The sequence below is a fragment of the Vigna umbellata genome, chromosome 2 (genome assembly GCF_029865625.1).
Source record: "Vigna umbellata cultivar VRB3 chromosome 2, Vumbellata_1.0, whole genome shotgun sequence".
Classification (NCBI taxonomy): Eukaryota; Viridiplantae; Streptophyta; class Magnoliopsida; order Fabales; family Fabaceae; genus Vigna; species Vigna umbellata.
In genome coordinates, this window is record NC_142166.1 from 5,960,095 (window position 1) to 5,972,054 (window position 11,960).

The window sequence follows — 11,960 nt, forward strand, 5'->3', positions numbered from 1 at the left end:
AATATATTACGTATCAATTTTTATGAAATTTTAACAATAAAAAATATCAAATTATTTAGAATTTTTGTATATTTTAAAACTATGTATTATGGTTTTTTTATTGATGAATATATAAAATGCAAATATTTGGTAGGCAACAATAACATTTTTGTAGAGAAAAATAACTCAATATATAGCAAGTATTAAAGACACGTACGAAACTTAAATTTTAACAACCATTAGTATGTATTAAAAAAAGTTTCAGACCATATGATGAAAATCAAATAAAAAGAAGGGGAGGAATTTTTCACAAAGTGGTCACAACAATTATTATGTGCAAAGTAAACATATAGTATCATGGATGATCTCATTCCAATTAATACTTATAAATTAAACATATAGTACCCAATATAAAGTTGGCATCAAGCTGTAAATGATTGGATGAGAGAGAACCTTCAACGTGATTTTGACAATTATATTTCGCCAAAAAAATTAAAAACATTTTTAAATCGAGAACTTGTCACTTAAGAAACTTGTCAAAGCCACTCAAAAATTAATCCATTTATTTTTCCTTCTGTTATAGTTTTTTTCTTCTCTATCTTTCCACTGATATAAGAAAACATTATATTTAACGTTGTACAGCAAATTATGGCAATTTGAATAGATTTAAGTTACTATATTTTGAAGAGAACATTTCAAACTTAAGCCCACCACCATAAAATTTTCTTGAGGAATAAAAAAGGATATTTGTTTTTAATGCTTTCATTCACCATTAATTTGATACCTGAATTCATGTGCAACTGTCATAATAAAAAAGGATATCTGAATTCAAGCCTATCATTCATTCATCAAACTCTTAAAATTGTAAGAGGCTAAAAAGGAAAAATGACCAAATGAGGATAAGAATATATGCCAAAAATAAAAGGGATAAGAAAAAGGTGGAAAATTAGGAGAAAAAAAAGAGGAACATGAGGCAGAGCCAGCCAGGTAAGCATAATGCAGGTTGGCAAATGGAGTTTTTCGGTTTCTCTCTCTATTTTGGGGGAAGAGAGAGAGAAACGGAAGAAATGACAGACTGGCAATGAGGAGGGTAAGCACTCTCTGTCTCTGTGTCTATATATATATTTATATAAACTTGTTTTGTTAATTCATCAAATTTTAGTGTTTGTAGTTGTGATAGGACGACCCTTTGGTATTTGGATCTTCAAGAAAAAGAGACACTTGGGATTGAGTCACCATGAGTCTCTTCGGTCTTGGAAACAGGTTTTTCATTTCACTTCCTCTCTTATTTCTTCTGATTGATATTTTCATTATGATTCTGTGATTTTTTGTAGAAAAATTGTCTTTTTATGTGTTCTTGTTTTACCCTTTTGAGGATGAGCTTGGATTTTGATTTTTGTGGCTGCTCTTGATTTGTTTTAAGATGTGTTTTTATCCCTTTGTTTGATCTTAGAGTTTTCTTAATCTGTTTGTACGTAAATTGTCTTCTGTGTTCTGTTAAATGGGATGGTTGATCAAATACATAAAACTATAACAGACATAATGATTATTGACTGTGTTGATAACATGGCTATGAAATCTCTATGCTTTAATTTGATTATTGCTTTTATTATATTATAGCAATGGTGTTTTTGCCACGTTCTGAAGTTGATAGTAGGAATTGATCAAGCGATTCAGGACAGAGAATTCAAATAGGCATCTAATTAATGTAATAAGGGATGTTTAGATCAGAGGATGGAGGAGGGTGAAAAATATAATCTCCCAATATTGGGGAGAGGCAAAAGTTGCAAGGAAGGAATTTTATCCCTTTACATCTTTTGAACCGAACAAGGGGTGAAATTCCTGATATATTAAATGTTTTGTCTCAACTGACTTGTCTCAACTGAGTGATATTACTAGGTTTTGTCATGGCAGAAATACGGTCATACTTGATTTTGGCGTAGATGGGTTCTTTTTGAGTTTTAGTTGCTTCTGGTTTGAATCCATACGCATTTATTGGGCATAGATCACTAGTAGAAACCACTATATAACCAAAATTGCTCCAATCTGCAACTTTTTCTGAAAGTGAAATGATTGTCTCTTTTTATGTTTTTGTCTCAGTTTTGTGATGTACTTTTGTTTTGTTTCTGTAAATGACTACTCATGCAATCAAACTTTGATTAATACAGAAACCAAAAAACATTTCGTCCAAAAAAGAGTGCCCCATCGGGAAGTAAGGTTGGTATTTTTGCTTGTGGAATGGTTAATGGATTCTTTTGCATTTTTTGTTTTGTTTATGGTTTATGTCCAACCAATTGAGCCTTCTATACATTTTGGTTATAAAATACAGGGTGCTCAACTTCAAAAACACATCGATGCCACGTTGGGTAGTGGAAACTTGAGGGAAGCAGTTAAACTGCCTCCTGGTGAAGATATCAACGAGTGGCTAGCTGTAAACAGTAAGAATCTTTAATATTTGGCTCTTTGCAGATAGTACTCTAGTTTCTATCTATAGATTGACAGTGCTTGGTGTTTTATTTATGCATAGCGCGGTTACTTTTTGTCATTGGTGATTATATTTCATGACATAGTTAAGAAATTTTGCACATTGTTATTTATATTTTGTTTCTATGTGCAGCTGTTGACTTCTTTAATCAAGTGAATATCCTGTTTGGTACACTTACTGAATTCTGCACAGCAAATAACTGCCCTACAATGTCTGCCGGACCAAAGTATTGTTCATCCTTCAACCACTCTTCTTAATTTACTTACATAGCATTGTTGCAGCTAGATCAGATAGGCTATTTGAATGTTTGAGAATGAGTAGGTTTGGAGTTATGTGGGAGATTCTTGTCTTGAATGTGCAGTTTATAGCTAAATACATTTTCTAAGATGATTCATAGAGCTGTATGTATAGGGAGGGACAAAAGGAAACAGATTTCAACCAAGAAACTGGGAAAATTTATTTTACATAAAACATGTGAATAATAAAGCATACTATGTTCCTTGAGACTGCAGCAACCTTTTTCAAATTTTCTTTGCCATTTTTCCTTAACTTTTTCATGGTCTAGTTTGGTCAATTATCCATAGCTTCATATCCTAAAATGAAGAATCTAAATCAATGTAAACAACATTATTATACATGTATATGAAACAAGTATTGAATATATTACTTATTAAATCTACAGGTATGAGTATAGATGGGCTGATGGTGTTACCATAAAGAAACCAATAGAGGTGTCTGCTCCAAAATATGTTGAGTACTTGATGGACTGGATTGAATCTCAATTAGATGATGAAACAATATTCCCTCAAAGATTGGGTATGTTGGACATACGGATAAAGCCAGTTAGCTGAATTTTCTGGACTGTTATTCACTGATTTTCTGAATTTTCTGCATCATAACACACTTTTTATTAATTTCTGCAGGGGCTCCCTTTCCATCTAATTTCCGAGATGTTGTCAAGACAATCTTCAAGCGATTATTCCGTGTATATGCTCACATTTACCATTCTCATTTTCAGAAGATAGTGAGTTTGAAAGAAGAAGCTCACCTTAATACTTGCTTCAAGCACTTTGTTTTGTTTACTTGGGTAAGTGAGTTACAAAGTTCTAGAAAAATTCATCGATACATTTATTTGTTCCTGTTTTGCATTGTGACTTAGATGTTGTTGCAGGTTGAAATCTGCTGAATTTTTTGGCTGATATGATTGTATTGTGTTGCAGGAATTCCGTTTGATAGACAAAGCAGAGTTGGCACCTCTTGAGGACCTTGTTGAATCTATTATTCAGTTATAGTGTTATTGATGTTTTCTTCCATAGTTTTTTGGGAGGTTAAACACTGGAATCTTGGCCATACAATTTTGTGCCATTGTAAAAATACTTGCTAAATGAAAAGTCTTTTTTCAACCCCTTGTATTAGTCTCTGACAGATGTTTTCAAGTCCTTTATTTTCTTCCTCCACACTATCATATTAATAACACCATGGAAATATTATTTCTAAGCAAAAAGGCATACATCCATCGTAAGTATTCTTTCTGTGCTTTTTGTTTTATTTTATTAATAAGCATCCATATCTAATTCAACTTTTTTTATTAAGATCATCGATGTAAAGCTTTAAGTTTGAAGTTATGTTTGGGAGAATTAATCCAGAAAGGTAATTAACAACAACAACAAAAATGTTTGGTAAAAATACTATAAATTATTAATTCGAATCTTAATATTCGCTAATTAAATATTTTTTGAAATCATAAATTCTAAATTTTTTAATTTTTTATAATATAAAAAACTTGTATGAATTGAATTTCATACCAAAATTTATGATGAAAATAATACTTGAGTAACAAAGAAGTTATATGATTAAAGCCGAGGTCTTATAGTTTTTGAACAAATTAAGATAAACATTTGAATTTAGTTTGTTTAAATAAATGAGTTAAATTGAAATTTTCATTTTAATAAATCTATTACAAATTCAAAGTTATTTTTGACTTGTCTCAACTTCTATATCACTCTGTTTCAAGCCATTCTTCGGTCCAGTTTCCCAAGGTCATTCCTATCCTCTTGTTTGACTATAATAGAATGAATTTGTTTGCGTTCTCAACTTCTTCATTAGCTTGAAGATGTTCTACAAATTGTATCAAGACTCTAATCATTAACGGAAAGTTTCTGTAAAAGGGTAAAAAAGCGAGCAGCATTAAAGTCTCATCTAAGAACAGCTCCTTAAAAGAATTGCTAATGCACAAAACCAGAGTATTTTGTACTATTGAATAATGAACTACAACAATACAGCTTATTTAATCTAGCCATCTTTTCTTGGCATGAAAAGATATTGAATAATTAAAAATCTAGAAATACAAAAAGAAAAAACCTTTTTCTTTAGAAGGGTGACTAAGGATGAGGTTTTCCCCTCAAGGTTTATCATGTGTTGTGAATGGTAGGTATATATGGTATACTTGACTCTGCTCGTGCTTGATCCTACAATTTGAAATGTAACAACCTTATGAGTTTATAAATCCGAGTTTACGAATCAAGTTTACATAACTTTCACGAGTTTACGTAAACTTTTGAGTTTAACAACTTGGTAGCAGCTTTTACTCCTTTTTCTTGGTCCCATGTAAGCATGTACACCTTCTCAAACACTCAAGTATTGAAAAAACATGCAGCCTGCCCCAATACATAGCACTTGTGATATAACCAAGCTTTTGAACAATCACATTCTGCTTTCTCAACACGGAAGTACTGAAAATAACCTATTGGACGGCCACAATGCTCTGTACAAGGAACTCTCATCATGGCATCATATGAAAGACAACCTACTGTGAGGTCTCTAATCTTGTTTTTGTTTCACATATACATCCTGGCACAGGATTTGCATAAAAACTTTCCTCCAGCTTAGGAAATTCTCCACGTTCCCTAACATATGGAGCACCCATTCGGTCTTTGTGAAGTATTTTTACCTTGGACCTGAACTTCTCCCAAGAAATTTTTCCTTCATCCAACTTATCAACGAGTTTAACAAAATTTGCCCTGCACCGACCCTTTAATCAGAAATAGTTTCACGTTGCAGCAGTAATGTAAATATGAATACATGATCAAACAGTCAATCTACAAGTATGAATGGGTGAAGAATGTGTTACTTGTCTGGATTGATGGTCTTCTTGAAGTTTTCAAAGCGCCTATGACCTTGTACTGCTTTTGCCATATTCCCATCATAAGTATAGAGAAATATATCACTCTGAAGTGCAACAATATAGTCTATACCAGCTAACATGTTCTGGTGATTCTTATAAGGATTCAACTCTTCTTTGGAAGACAGAGAGGAATGAGAGAAAATGTTGGGGAAATCATCCTCAAGGTATTTCATACTTCCTCTACCATACGATTCGCCGGCTACCAAATAAATCCTGGTTTGTGATGGAAAACCTAGTGCTCTGAGCAATAGGGAAGTTTCCCTGGGAGTTAATGGACAACCCCCTGCCAATCTCCTCTCAGTCCCATTAATCTCCTTCTCCTTCCAGTGACCAACTTCGTATCGCATCTGCCGTAGTTCTTCATCTTCCTCTGCAGTCAAATTGTGACTGCAGCCTGTAAATGCAAGCATATCCTTCTCATACCTGTTAAAAAAGGAGACAGAGCAGGGTGATTTAAAGCAAAATATTTAATTCAAAACTTCCAGTCCAGAAAAAAAAAATTATCAGTTCGGATAAACTACTAATAGAGTAGGATTCAACCTGACAGATAACTAGTCCTTCATTGTTAAGAATACAGATGTACTCAAACACAAAAATGGAGTAGAGCAAAATGGAAAAAGTAGAAAGGAAGAAAATTGAGAAGAGAAGAGGATCCACTCTTCACATTGTACTAAAATATTAGAGTTGCAACTTGCCTCAAATGAAGCGCAAGATAAGGACGGTCATTCTGTCGCATTCTGGATATTAATTTGTTTCCAAATTCTTCAATTGGAGAGGAATATTTCAGTGCTCTATAATTTACACGACATCTTAGTTTTTGTATTGAGCTTGGTATTCCATTATTAGCAAGCCTGGAATCAGAATGGGTGAAATAGATCACTTTGTGCTGCTTTAGTACAGGAAGAACCTCATTCTTGTAATAACTGGCCTGTGAACAAGCATGTAAATTTATCGACAGTCATTAAAACATTATGGAAAACAGATAAAAAATTGTAATTCTATGAACAAAGAAACTCAATCAATATGGATAGCAAATATGTCTCTCATTTCATAATCTTATTTGATATTCACTGGAACTGGCTACTAAAAAACATCACATGGGTTGCTCGCCTTCCACGAGAATGCAATAAATCAATTACTCAAACATATCATTTTAAACTCAAGAAGTAATAGACAATTATGTTGACCTTAGACCAAGATATAGGAGTTTTGGAGAAAGGTTCAATTTCAGCATATGCAGGTGGTAATGTCTCAACTACTTGGACATCATCCTTCAGTGTCTCGATAAAATGTTTCCAGTCAAACAAATCCTTGAAGCCACTGCAAACATATCAAAACAAATTATTTATGGAGTATTGAGTATTGGATTTTATTTGCAACTTAAAACATCATCTGAACTGTTATCAAATCCAAAAATTGATAGCTGATGTAAAACAATATATGGGGAAGAGAAGAGGGGGAGATTCAAAGGACCAACTAGATCTTTCCCATGCCCACTTTTGCCATTTAAGGCAGAGATTATGAACATTGTAAAAAGATGTTGGCTTTAAGATTGCAATTGATGGCTCATTTCTCAAAAAGTGTTAGCATATGTTCCTGGTTAAACTTATCCCTAGTTCATTTCTTACAGCAATTTGATCATCCCCATTTCTCATTTGTGCAATGCCTCGACTTGAACTAGTCTGAACTAGTCTAACACTACACAAATCTTTTATCAGTAATCATCGCTGACTGAAAACTGAATGAAGTTTTGGTTTTGCAAGAAACAGGGGTATTATTGCGCATACACCAATCAATCCTATTTTCCAATACCACAGTACCAGAGGAGGTAAAAATAAACCAACCTTGCATCACCCCAGTACGAAGTGTGATCAAGAGAAGGAAGAACAAGCGTTGCCTTCATAATCTTAGCAACAGCAACCATATCACATATCTGCATTCAAAATATATTAAAATGTTAGATTATGCTTGTCGCCTGCCTAACTTTTTCAAATATTTCATTAGAAACCAACACATCCAGACCCCAAATCTCATTTGATTCAGGCCACCATTAGCATTAACAAGAATGTAGCCATTGGTCTTCGGATCAAGCTCTGCAAAATAAAACTAAAAAATTAGCAGAGAAAAATAAAAAAAGAATAGCAGAAAATACTTGATATTAAAATAACACACTTTTATGATTTCTTGACAGGTCTATACACTGGGTGAAATTCTCATAGTTGGGATTAGACCAGATTCCTGATTCCTGAACAAAAAGGAAATGCTCATAAATGAAAAGGAAAATACATATGAGAATTTATACACAAATAAAACACCATATGCCGTTCATTCCAATTTCTTGGAATTTTATTTGACAACCTAACATAATGAACTGAATATAACACACTTGAAAACATGATGAGATATAGATTAGAGGCTTACTTCAGCCATGTCACTGTGACTGTCAATCATTCCTGCAGTTACAATCTTTAGAGTTCTTTCAGCCTCATTTGCTCCCTCCCTATGTGCATAACCAAGGGAGCTTTGATCCATTAGATTTCGATTATGAATGGAGTCAGACAGTTCCTGATAAGAGGGTGAAGTAATTTACTTAGTGTGACCTCCGTATTCTCAGTCAACCTACCTAATTCTTCCAAATTAGGAGACATCTCAATTATTGTGCTTTAGGTCTTTTAACGTTGTTTTCCAATCAAAATTGAAGTTTCATTTAATAAAGGTTTAAATTAAACACTGGAAAAGGTTATCATCACGATGAACTCTAATTTTCATTGTCGGACAATAATGTTATTCTACTTAATAACCATATATTGTCATCAAAGTGAAATTCATCATTGAAGCACTTAAGAAATGCATCATTGAAATTTCATTTCAATAATCTATAATAATTTAAACATTAATATATGCCTACCATCAAAGTGAAATTCTAATTCTGATGGAAAAACAAAACTAGAAGCACTTAAGATCTGCCCTTGATAAAGTTTTGTCCTCGGTTTCTACAATTTGGTGCAAAATCTATCATTGACAAATAGGGACACTAGAAATGAAAACAAAAGATTTTCAATGACAAGTTTTCCACCAACAAATATATAAAAGGCAAGGATCAACAACTTCATCACGTCATAATAAGATTAAGGCGCGGTATAACTGAAACCTGAACGGATTCACGTGTACTGTGTACTGAAGATCGGAACCACCAGGTAGTGGCACAAATCTTGAGAAGACCCACAAAAAAGCACACCCCACAGAAGAGAAAAAACACCCAGTGTCCAAACTTGTTCCTTTTCTCCTTGTGGCTCACATGATGATGGTGAATATTATTCCTTTTCAAAACAGACCCTTCAGCAGGAGCCAAGGGGGATCTGGGCGAGTTGATTTGAAGCTCAATTTCATGGTTGTTGTTCTTGCGTTTGAACGAATGGGCTCGGCGAGTCATTGAGCTGAGGTAACGTGGGCTGTTGACTCGACCGCCATCCACGGCCGCGGTGCTGTTGCTGCTATTGTGCGCCATGACACGTTATTACTATTCACACAACGTGGTTTTGTTGCTGCCACTGATTAAAGTTGCAGTGAGTGATTGTATTGTTGGTTTTTGTTCCAGATTGTTCTCTCTATTTTCTTTTCTTCTCTAAGCGTGTCTGAATCTGAATAATACGCGGCGCTTGGTCAAGTCTTCATGCTTTACAGTTACTTAGTATCTGTCCTTTTCAACCATTTTTTAATAACGGAAAGAGGCAAAACGAAGAAAATTAGTCTGTAAAAAGTTTACTGTAAGTTGGCTTAGTATGGGTAACTAAAGGTGTAGTCAAAGTTCAACCATGCTAGTCCAATGTTCAAAAGTTTTGGGTGAGAAAATTCCAACAACCTTTCTATAGTACTTCATTTTTGTCTTCTTTTAACTTGATGTTTTCTACCTTGGCCATCATGTTCAGTGAAAATGTCTTCTTGGTTTGTAATCTGGTTTTGTTCTAGAAAAAAAATCACATTTTTATGCATTCTGTCAACTCCTTTCGCTCCCTGCATTTGTGATCTGTGTCACGGGAGAACCTTATTTGCATTTGGTGTTTTCTTTTGGGAAGTGTTGAAATTATATATCCACAGATAAAAAGAAATTATAATAATAAATAGATATTAAATTTCTTTTATATTTTAAGATTAAATAAAATTTAATGTCAATTTTATATTAATAAGGAAATATCTTATAATCTTGCCAAAACTAACATTCTATGGTCATTTAGTGGCTGTAATGGCGACTGCAAAATGGTATATTTATGCTGTGTGGGAAGTTAACTCTTAATGAAAAGTTTAAAGTTGGATAACAATATAAATTATATGTAAAGAGGAAAAAAAAAACATTGGGCGTGTGTAGAACTGTAAAAACGGGTAAGCCGGTCCGATCCGACCTGACCTACCACGGGTTGGTCACTTAGTGAGTCAACTCAACTCGGCTCATTTATTAGCGAACCGAAAAAATTCGAACCTGACCCAACCCACCACGGGTTGGTGGGTTCGCTTAATTAACTTTTTTTCATCCTCTTTTTTTCATATTCTTATAACATGTAGTTTGACTGATCAAATTGGAACAATAATAAATGGACCAATAGATATAAAAGAAAATAAAACAAAAGAAATATATTGTTATATATATTCTAAGCTATCAAGCATAAAATTTTGTCAATATTTAGTTTAATGAGACATACACAGCCGTTTGACCAATAAACTAAATATAGCCGTTAAAAAAAATATACAACACAGGATAAAACTGTCATGCTTGTAGATAGGTTTAAAAACAAGATAAAACAATTGATATATTCCCGAATTATCTAATCTATAATATTATTCATCTATTAAATTGGAGTCCTAAATGGATAAATCCATAGTATTATGCTCTCTTGAAGCATCTTTTTCTTTATCTCTATCCATAATATTATCCAATTTGAGAAAAACTCTATTACTAAGTAAAGGTTGGATATTTTGAATAATTAATTTAATTAATTTGATTTCAATAAAAAAATAGGATTTGAATAATTAATTTAATTAAAAAAATTGGTGGGTTGGTGAGCCAACCCGACCTATCACGGGTTCAACCCGTATGAGCCAGGTCAAAATTGGCTCGCATGAAAAATTTTGTATTTTTTTCCAAACCAACCCGTCTCAAATCCATGGTGAGTCAGATTGACTCACGAATTTCAACCTATTTTGACGGCACTAAACGTGTGTTCGCATGACTGGACTTGTTCACTCATTTATTTCAAAATTTTCTAAAAGAAATAATATAAATTTTGTCTCCAAATTCAGCAAATTCTATCAAAACCCCATTTACTTACTCTTTCCAAAATTCATCGTTTCAAAATAACAAGTCCTAATATATTTAACATAGAATTTTGGTCTCTTATATTAATTTATATATGACAAATTCGTATGGCTCGTATGGCTTTGATTCATCCTATGATTGTGTTCATTTGCATAGAAAAAATTACCATCAAATCAAACCAACAACTTAGTTTTAATTATTTGTTTAAATTTTTTAGACACTATAAAATCATGGAAATAACGGCTTGAGTTGAGAAAGAAAAGAGTTATTTTCTCTAATATTTTTACATAAATTTTAGACATATCACAAGGGTGAAACAGTACATTGTCTTTTGACTTGTTCAGCTTCTATTCTGTCATAATTAAAATGAAACGATGAACATAGCCTCTACTTGTCAGAGACGATGGGTTGGCACATCAGAGAACACAAAATAAAATTTTAATGTTTTAAATTACATGTTATTTATTTTAATAAATCAATTTTAATATATTTGGTATAATATAAGCTATTTTAAAGAAATGGAATAATAAGTGAGAAAAGAAAAATATCCTGAAAAAGATTTTAAAAGAAAAAAAGTCTTCAAAGACTTTTAACCAGATCCATAACCTAAGAAGAATTTTAAACCTAAAACCCTTCTACAACTCTCAAAATTAAATGAAGGCAGTAGACCAAATTGATTTATGAACACGATGGTTGTAAGAAAACTATAACTTAAGCTCTTAAAATAATAATATTGGAAACAGTACTTCTAAAACCAGACTTTAGATAATTAAAACTAGGTATAATAACTATGGTACCAATTTTGGTTGAAATATTCGAAATGGTCCTATTTTTTTCTATTAAATGTTCGGCAATGCAATCAGTGAATGACGTGGACCACCACCATCTTCTCCGTCCAACAACCACCCAGAAACACCACCAGGACCATCTTCCCCTTCCGCCACCGTGAATCTCCATCAACGTCACTGCCTCTCCTTCTTAAACCATCACCATGGCGGCCC

The 11,960-nt window shown here is 33.2% G+C and overlaps 2 protein-coding genes across 2 annotated transcripts; one reads left to right on the top strand and one right to left on the bottom strand.

Moving 5' to 3' along the window:
• The first annotated feature begins 828 nt into the window (after positions 1 to 828).
• Positions 829 to 3,867, top strand: LOC124834180 (MOB kinase activator-like 1A). The gene is made up of 8 exons (XM_047308820.2): positions 829 to 1,069; positions 1,151 to 1,242; positions 2,148 to 2,196; positions 2,309 to 2,417; positions 2,597 to 2,690; positions 3,147 to 3,280; positions 3,388 to 3,551; positions 3,685 to 3,867. The coding sequence occupies exons 2-8, from the start codon at positions 1,217 to 1,219 to the stop codon at positions 3,754 to 3,756; spliced, it is 648 nt and encodes a 215-aa protein (XP_047164776.1). The 5' UTR covers positions 829 to 1,069; positions 1,151 to 1,216; the 3' UTR covers positions 3,757 to 3,867.
• An 823-nt stretch (positions 3,868 to 4,690) lies between these two features.
• On the bottom strand, positions 4,691 to 9,311 carry LOC124834176 (O-fucosyltransferase 35-like). The gene is made up of 9 exons (XM_047308813.2): positions 8,800 to 9,311; positions 8,070 to 8,213; positions 7,821 to 7,893; positions 7,671 to 7,741; positions 7,493 to 7,581; positions 6,836 to 6,968; positions 6,344 to 6,576; positions 5,595 to 6,071; positions 4,691 to 5,484 (listed from the first exon to the last, which is right to left on the bottom strand). Exons 1-9 carry the CDS (start codon positions 9,154 to 9,156, stop codon positions 5,271 to 5,273), a joined length of 1,791 nt encoding a protein of 596 aa, XP_047164769.1. The 5' UTR covers positions 9,157 to 9,311; the 3' UTR covers positions 4,691 to 5,270.
• Positions 9,312 to 11,960: the final 2,649 nt, after the last annotated feature.

Excerpts from the sequence above, each read along its gene's own strand:
- LOC124834180 (XM_047308820.2), top strand. The coding sequence starts at position 1,217 with ATGAGTCTCTTCGGTCTTGGAAACAG. Across the intron at positions 2,418-2,596 it reads CGAGTGGCTAGCTGTAAACA|CTGTTGACTTCTTTAATCAA; the intron begins GTAAGAATCTTT and ends TTCTATGTGCAG. Across the intron at positions 3,281-3,387 it reads AATATTCCCTCAAAGATTGG|GGGCTCCCTTTCCATCTAAT; the intron begins GTATGTTGGACA and ends TAATTTCTGCAG.
- LOC124834176 (XM_047308813.2), bottom strand. The coding sequence starts at position 9,156 with ATGGCGCACAATAGCAGCAACAGCACCGCGGCCGTGGATGGCGGTCGA. Across the intron at positions 7,742-7,820 it reads CCTGTCAAGAAATCATAAAA|AGCTTGATCCGAAGACCAAT; the intron begins GTGTGTTATTTT and ends TTTATTTTGCAG. Across the intron at positions 5,485-5,594 it reads AAGACCATCAATCCAGACAA|GGCAAATTTTGTTAAACTCG; the intron begins GTAACACATTCT and ends GGGTCGGTGCAG.